This window comes from Ananas comosus, linkage group 4 (assembly GCF_001540865.1).
Source record: "Ananas comosus cultivar F153 linkage group 4, ASM154086v1, whole genome shotgun sequence".
Taxonomy (NCBI): Eukaryota; Viridiplantae; Streptophyta; class Magnoliopsida; order Poales; family Bromeliaceae; genus Ananas; species Ananas comosus.
Window position 1 is genome coordinate 11,018,301 of NC_033624.1, and position 9,166 is coordinate 11,027,466.

The following is a 9,166-nucleotide window of genomic DNA, read 5'->3' on the forward strand; positions in this document are numbered from 1 at the left end:
ATATTATATTTTTTGGGAGAAATAATCTCTCTAACGTGTGACAGATTTGTGCAATATTATTATTATTATTTTTAACATAAATTATTATATTATAAACCATTACTCTATTTTCTATTGAAATTTCAGGCTATTGGATTCCCGAAGCATCTGATTTTTAGCCTATGATATATATATATATCTAGTATATTATAGTATATATATATAGAATTGAGCTAGAATACTTTTTAGTATTATCATCCCTTGGTGGCTATTAAGTTTTTAGCCATTGGATCTACCCTAGAATACTAATAATCCTTGATCAAACACTATTCCACTTCCACCAGCACCACTCCACATTCATCTTAACCTCACATCTCTCTATCCAAGGGTTAAAAACTCAAAAGCACCAACCTCTTGGTGCTTTTGAGAGTATTCTACGGCTATATATATATATATCTATATATATAATATATATATATTATAGTATATATTATATATATAATATATATATAGGCTGGGCTACTTATACTCTTATGAGTATAGACCTCTCTGTACTCATAAATTTTTACCGTTGATTTGGATGGGTATTGTGGTTAGGGTGATGGTGTTCCCACTTAGATATAGTGTCCCTAGGTTAGTGAGTAGTTGGTTAAATAGTATGATCTAACGAATGAAAATGATTAATGGAATAAATCTAAGGGTCTGATTAATGGAATAAATCTAAGGGTCAAAACCTTAATAAGTATAAAGGAGCCAATACTCATAAAGAGTAAAGTAGCCGACTCTATATATATATATATATATATATATATATATATATATATATAAAATATGCCCAAACCTAGCTCATCTAATCCGCAGTAATTAATTAAACTCGGTTTACTATCCTCTATTCTCTTCCCCTCCAAGGCTCCAATGGCGCTAATCCTCTTCTACCCACTATTCCTGCTCTTACTCCTCTCCTTCTCGCTCTCCCTCCTCTTCTCCAAATCGAGATTCAAATCCAAACTCAATCCGTCGACTTACTACCCACCGAGCCTCAAACCGTACCCGCTGGTCGGCCACCTCCCGCAGTTCCTGGGGAACCGGCGGCGCATGGCCGACTGGCTGGCCGAGACGCTCGCCGCCGCCCCGACCAACACCGTCACCTTCCACCGCCCCGGCGGCGTCCGCGGCGTCATCACCGCCAACCCCGCCAACGTCGAGCACATCCTCCGCGCCTGCTTCGACAACTACCCGAAGGGCGCCCGCTCCTCCGCCCTGCTCCACGACTTCCTCGGCCGGGGCATCTTCAACTCCGACGGCGACGCCTGGCGCGCCCAGCGCAAGACCGCCAGCTTCGAGTTCAACACCCGCTCGCTCCGCTCCTTCGTCGTGCGCTGCGTGCGCCGCGAGGTCGCCGCGCGCCTCATCCCGCTCCTCGACGACGCCGCCGACCGCGGCCGCGTCGTCGACCTGCAGGACGTGCTCGAGCGCTTCGCCTTCGACAACGTCTGCCAGGTGTCCTTCGGCCACGATCCGGCGTACCTCGACGTCGCGAATCCGGACTCGGCGACCTGCAGCTTCGCCGAGGCGTTCAGGGACGCCGCCGACCTCAGCGCCGGGCGGTTCCGCTACGCGGTGCCGCGGCTGTGGAGGATCAAGAAGCTGCTCGGGGTCGGATCGGAGCGGCGGCTGGGAGAGTCCGTCGCCGCCGTGCACGCGTTCGCGCTCGAGATCATCCGGTCGAGGGAGAAGGAGGGCCGCCTCGCCGGGGCCGACGATCTCCTGTCGCGGTTCGTGGCGAACGAGGAGCGCTACTCCGAGGAGTTCCTCCGCGACATCGTGATCAGCTTCCTGCTCGCGGGGCGCGAGACGACGTCGTCGGCGCTCTCCTGGTTCTTCTGGGTCCTGTCGTCGCGGCCGGACGTCGAAAGACGAATACTCGACGAGCTCAGATCCGTCGGCGGCGGCGGCGGCGGCTGGGGAGGAGAGCTGTTGGGGTTCGAGGAGCTGCGGGAGATGCAGTACCTGCACGCGGCGCTGACGGAGGCGATGCGGCTGTACCCGCCGGTGCCGGTGAATTCTACGGAGGCGAAGGAGGACGACGTGCTGCCGGACGGGACGGTAGTGCGGAAGGGGTGGTTCGTGTCGTACAACGCGTACGCGATGGGGCGGATGGAGGCGGTGTGGGGGGAGGACTGCAGGGAGTATCGGCCGGAGCGGTGGCTCGACGGCGAGGGGGCGTTTCGGGCGGAGAGCCCTTACAAGTACCCGGTGTTCCACGCGGGGCCGAGGATGTGCCTGGGGAAGGAGATGGCGTACATACAGATGAAGTCCGTGGCGGCGTGCGTGGTTGGGCGGTACGTCTTCGACGTCGTCGATGGGAGTTGCCCGGAGAAGGTTTTGTCGCTCACGCTCCGGATGAAGGACGGGCTGCCGGTGCGGGTCAGGCGCCGGTGCAACGACGGCAGCTCTTGAGACCTGCAGACTGCACGGACCGCCTACACCCACGTCAGCACTATTTTAGGACTTTTTTCGAAAATAACTCTGTGAAAGTTCGTATTTGTCAAACTAATCCCGTGAAATTTTTATTTGTAAAACTAATCCTCCTTTCGCCACGTGGGCGCCACGTCAGGGATTTCTCAAATCCTCAAAAAGGCGGTGAATCGTTCACCGTCTTTGTAATTTTTGTTTAAAAGCGGTGAATGGTTCACCGTCTTTAGAAGACGGTAAACCATTCACCGTCTTTAGTGCAAAATTTTTCAACGACACCATATTATGAACTTGGAAAGATTTGCGCAGTGTAGGAATTTGTACTAAAAACGGATTTGCGCAGTGTAGGGATTTGTACTAAAGACGGTGAATGATTCACCGTCTTATAAAGATGGTGAACCATTCACCGCCTTCACAACAAATATCAAAGACGGTGAACGATTCACCGTCTTTTTGAGGAATCCCTGCCGTAGCGCCCACGTGGCGAGAGGAGGGTTAGTTTCACAAATAAAAATTTCACAGGATTAGTTTGGCAAATACGAAATTTTACAGGATTATTTTCGAAAAAAATCTCTATTTTATCCCCTTGTAATGTAAGTTTGTTGGAAACTAATAACAAATTTTATTTGTATATTAAAAAAAACCCGTCGATGTTATGATTCTTATTTTATGATTCACAAAAATTTAAAATAAATTCTAGTTAGAAAAAAATAATATGACTATTTTCTAAATTTAAATAAATTTTAGTTAGACAAAATTAATATGGCAATTTGGATGGAAAAGATATAAGATATATTATTCACTTTTAAAATGGATTCATAATGTTCGTCATATTTTAATATTTTATTTTTCTTTTTATTTGGAAAAAAAAAAAAAAGTTGGAATGCATTACCTCCCTGAGTAGGCACATGATCGATATGCTGTTTTAAGATTTTAATTACTCCGAATAAGTGTTATATTTATCTTCAATATTGATAGGTAAACGTGGCTGAAGCTTAACTTTACCAATTTAAACGAGTCCTTAACCGAGATTACAGCTTGAAACGGCAAAATCCTGGTTTGTGATGTCAAATTTAGAGAGTCCTAAGGAATAAAATTGAGTTTTGCGGTTGGCAAAGAAAATTGGTTCTCAATTAAGCAACAAAGACTGGAGCATATAGTTTTTAGAGCCCAGCTAGAACTTTTCGGGAAGCACGAAAGTTTCTCGAGCTGAAGAAAATAGCGTACCGATCGTGTACTTAAAAGAGTATAGGCATGCACAGAGTTTGCAGGCTTCGACTCTAACTCTGTCCAACTCGACCTGCGCTATGGGCAAGATGTTGGCCCATTTAATTCAACAAAACCTATGCCGCTGATTCTGAGACCACTTGTGAAATGAAAGCGCTAATCAATCATTTAAAAAGCTCGAGCTTAAGAAAAAGATGCACCAATGCATCCATCACAATTAAATCCTATAGAAACACAACACTCATGGACATCCGCCGTGACTCTGTCCAATCCAACCTCCGCCGTAGGCAGTGCTGGCTCATTTAATCCATCAAAAGTTACGTTCAATAATAAGACTTTCAAATTAACAATCAGCTTCGTTAAATATGATTTACATAATTGAAAGTATCTCAAAAATAAATTTTATAATTTTTAGACATCAATTGTTTAATAAAAAAATAATCTCAAAGCGAAGGACTAAAAATAAAAATATCATAAAAACGAATAATACTATACTTAAAAATTTTACAATATATTTTACAAACTAGCATATATGACGGTATCTATCTATTAAATCCAATGAATTCTCAGTCCGAGGTGAGGCCGGATGTGAGGCGATGTGGAGCCTCCACATTCATTTGAATTATATGGGGCCCTTTTTTGGATAAATTACATCAATAGTTCTAAATTTTTTCTAATTTTAAAACTAGGTCTTTTATTTATATTTTTTTAATTAATTTTTAATCTATAAAATTATTTTTAATTGGGGTCTCCACTATTGTTGGTGCTGACGTGGTGTTGGGTTGACATAATTTTTTAAGTTAGTAGTATAATTAGTTCCCAAACTTTTTTCAATTTTTCAATCGCGTCCTTAATTTTAATTACTAACATGTCTTATATTTTTCTTACATTTTTTGCTTGCTCTATTTCAGCCAACTTTGCTAAATTTTTTTTTAATTTTTAATTTTTTTATATTTATAGTTTTGTAAAATTATCTAATTTTTAATATGACCTAACAAGTTTCAGCTTTTAATACTATCGATAGCATTAAGCTCTTAGTACTATCGAGTTTTTTCCTGTTAGACTTACCCTTTGATCATTTACACCCGTTAGATTATACTATTTAATCAACAACCCACTCAATCCTAAGAAATTACTATCATCGTAGCCGCCGCACATTTTTTTCATCCAACGGTCGAAAACTCGATAGCACCAAAACGCTTTGTACTATCCACAGTATAGTAACATATATATATATATATATATATATATATATATATATATATATATAGAGTCCGGCTACTATGCTATTAATAGCACGAAGCACTTGGTGCTACCAAGTTTTCCGCCGTTAAATCTACCCTTTGGATCATTTTCACCCGTTAGATCATACTATTCAACCAACCACCCACTCAACCTTAGGGGGCCCACATCATCCTAACCTCACATCTCTTAATCCAATGGCCAAAAACTTGGTAGCACCAACGACTTGGTGCTATTAATAGCATAGTAGTCTAATTCTATATATATATATTAGTGACTAAAATTTGGTAAGATTAAAAATAATTTCTATAAAACTAGATATAACTATAACTTAACTTAATGAATTAATCAAAATAGAATAGAGTTTAAAAAAACTTTACAGTTGAAAAAATCAAAGCATATCTATAATGATAAATATCAGGACTCAGATTGTCCATGGGCTTAGTACTAGAAAAGAATAAGTAAATAAAAATAAATTAAACAAGTTACTTAAGACAGGGAAATTTTTTTATTCTTAAATAGTAATTAATCTCTTAAGCTTATCATTATCACTGTTATTATTATTTCGGAACAAGCATACAAATGGATGGATTGGTATGCTGGATACCCTGTTTCATTTCGTTATAATCAGAGATAAAAATAATTTATTTTTTAAAAAAATTAAGCTAATAAGGAATGGCACTTTTCATATTAATACGCAAAAATAGAAATAGTTAGACAATTAATTGATCATTGGGCTGCTTACGGGAATATCTTATATGTAGCAATATTTCCCATATTGAGACGCACGGGATAATAAAGATAGAAGCACTTCTTTGCAAAACAGGAATGATAAAATATTTGTAGTACAACAATACCAAGAGCAGTAAATATGAGTAGGGCTACTATGATGTTATGACTAGAGATTTTTTTTATACTCATAAGTTTAAGGAATATACGGTTAGAATAATGATGGTTCCTGATTAGGATGATGGTATTTTCTTAGAGTTAAGTGGATGGCTGGTTGCGTAATATGATCAAACAAATAAAAATGATCAAAGGGCATATCTAATGGTCGAAAATTTATGAGTACAAAAGTATTTATACACAAGAGTACAGTAGATGGACTCGGGCAAATATAATTAATTAAGTTACAGCAATGGGATCCAACTTGTGGGCATAAGTAATTTTTTTTTTGGGTTGTGTAGATTTAGTAAATATGTTATTAAACAAGGTAGACTTGTGAATGGTAGTACTCTAATAAATACCATTTAAAGAGCTCTAACCCCAAGACTACAGAAAGAAAAGTGCGGGTTAGTAGTCTAGGGGTGTAAAACGGACCGGACGGCTGGCACGACATTGAGCCGGGCCTATGCACGGCAGGAGTATTGTAGCACTCATGCTGAGCCAGGCCGTCCGATGAATCAAGTCGTGCTCGACCGCTTTCCTGTGAACTGTTGGCCTGGCACGATACGGGCCTGCACCGTGCCGGGCCTGAGAGTAGGTCCCGGCCCAGCATACGGGCCGTGTCGGCCCGGGTCCCAAGGCCTCCCACCTCCCAATGCTTTGGGAGTAGGCCTGGCAAACGAGCGAGCCGGCTCGCGTTCGACTCGTGTTCGGCTCGATATTCGGCTCGCTCGAGCTNGCTTTTGGAAGTCCGGAGTTTTCAATGTTGCGACTTTCGAATCGTTGATCGGCTCTATTAAACTTGATCTAGAGTACTTGAAGTATCTAAAAAATAAATTTTATGATTTTTCGATATCATTTGCCTAGTGATCAAAGGGCCGGCTCAAAATTAATAATTTTAATGGCTGTAGTGAGTCGTTTGCAAGTTTAACGGTGTAGAAATATCCAAATCATGTGAAATTTTGATAGAAAATTTTTTATACTATATAAAACAAAATCAAACACTTATGCTAGCATGTTTTCCACTATTAAATTTACCTCTTTGGTCATTTCAATATGTTAGATTATACTATTCAACCAACCACCACTCAATCCTAAAGTACCACTATCATTCTAACTGCACATCTCTTCATCTAAGGACCCAAAACCTAATAGGTCATCAAAGCTATTAGAAGTGTTATAGCCTAATTCTATAGTTTTCTTCGTACATTTACAGTTCCCTCTCTAGGGTTAGTGCGGTTTGGTGGAATTATGAGTGTATCATATTAAATATTCTTCGCATGGTGTATGTTTGTATATACACTACATGCTTAAAGTCCTTTGATAGAGATTTAAAAATTAATTATTAAATATAATTTAGATTATTAGACTTTATAGATAAGATGTTTTTAATTAAATTTTGATACTAATATATTAGTCATCTAATATAAATAACAGTGAATAAAGTATTAATATATAGCAAGTAGATGTAATAATTTTGTCTTTCTTTAATCAATTTTAATAAGATAAAGACACCGTTTTTTATTCGTCAATTTGAAATAAGTTCTCCAACTTTAACTGTTTAGTTAAAAAAGTTATTTATAGAATAGTTATAAAAATTATTAAGTTTAATTGAGTTTGTAAATAAAGGTTTTATAATAATTTAACTTTACAAATATTAAAAGTTAAAAAAAAAGCAATAAAAAAATTATTTTTAATGATGTACATAAGACCACTTTATAGTTTTTTTTTTTAAAAAAAATTCTTTAGCTATAATTTTGTCAATCATTGAATTTAATAAATATACATTTTAGTAAATTGAAATACTACTTATCTGCCACAAATCGCGGGTCCTATACTAGTTTAATTGATGAGGAAATGTATATCGCGAGGAGGGATTCATGAATTATATTTTGAAAGTTAAAATCTAACAATTAAGTTGTAAAATTTGTGAAATATTGCAAGATTTATTTATATGCAAAATATTTTTCCATAAAAATAATGATAGGACACTTAAATTTTCAGATTAATCATGTTCCAAATTTTGCGAAAAATCTCTACCAAATTTTTGTTTGATTAGGATCTCTGTACACCATTAAACTCGCAGACATGTTTAATCAGCCATTAAAATTCATAATTTTAAGATATTTTGTCACTAATCAAATATTATTGAAAATCATAAAAAATTAATTTCTAAATACTTGCAATAGTATGAATTATGCATAATGGAGCCAAATCTCGATTCGAATATTCTATCATCAGAAACAAATTTAAAGTACAAAAGTTTTGGTGCTTCTAAACGTATTCAAATTGGACTAACAGTTTTCATGCTATTTTCATGCTTCTAAACGCATTCTAATTGGACTCATAGTTTTCATAGGATTTTCAAAAGATTTATTTTATTTTTATTGTTTAGAAAACAGAAAAGTCACAAAAATCATATTTTTATATCATGTAAAGCCCGAGTAACGGGAGGATATATAATTCCCCTAATAATTGAGATCAAGGGAAAATCTCTATTTCTTTGGTCACAATTTAGATGTAGCTTTCTTTCTAAGAAAGTTTTCAAACTTCCGTATTCAATTTTGACCATCATCAGTGAGAAAAAACAAAGATCCATTCATTCCACTCAGAAAAATCAAAGCACGAAAGAGATAGGGAGAAGGAAAATACAAAAGATCAGAAGGAAACTACAAAAACTGTTTCTTTCTAAATAACCGTGAAAATATGTTCATACTTGCTTTCATATACCGTACCAAATTAATAAAAGGCCTTTTTGCATAAAAAATTCACTTATTTTGGGCTTTTGCAAAATCGGGTCACTTTTTTCGTTTTTGCAAATTCGGTCCGCTTACCCTTATTACTTTTTCTCTTTCCTCTTTCTCTCTCCTCTTCGTTTTCTCGTTTTTTTTTTTTCGCCGAAAAAAAATGGCCTTTTTGCATAAAAAATTCACTTATTTTGGGCTTTTGCAAAATCGGGTCACCTTTTTCGTTTTTGCAAATTCGGTCCGCTTTTTCAGCAAACTGACAAAAATACCCTTATTACTTTTTCTCTTTCCTCTTTCTCTCTCCTCTTCGTTCTCTCGTTCTTTTTTTTTTTCGTTGAAAAAAAAAGCGAAGGCCAGGCGGCGCCAGGCGGGCTCTTCTTCTTCTTCTTCTTCCTGCAGGAGCAATTTTTTTTTTCTCTTTTTCTTTTTCTTCTTCTTCTTCCTCTTGCTGGAGCACTTTTTCTTTTTTTTTTTTCCCCTCTTCTTCTTCTTCTTCTTCCTCCCGCTCCGGCCCCGCACCGCCCCTCGTCGGCTTCTTCGGCCGCGCCCACGACCTCAATCCCGCGCGCCGCGAGTGGGTCTACGGCACGCGCCGCGACCGCTACTCCATC

The 9,166-nt window shown here is 38.5% G+C and overlaps 1 protein-coding gene across 1 annotated transcript; it reads left to right on the plus strand.

The window, feature by feature from the left end:
- Positions 845–2,602, plus strand: LOC109708925 (cytochrome P450 94B3-like). Its single transcript, XM_020230870.1, has one exon. It carries the CDS (start codon positions 895–897, stop codon positions 2,437–2,439), a length of 1,545 nt encoding a protein of 514 aa, XP_020086459.1. The 5' UTR covers positions 845–894; the 3' UTR covers positions 2,440–2,602.

Excerpts from the sequence above, each read along its gene's own strand:
- LOC109708925 (XM_020230870.1), top strand. The coding sequence starts at position 895 with ATGGCGCTAATCCTCTTCTACCCACTATTCCTGCTCTTACTCCTCTCC.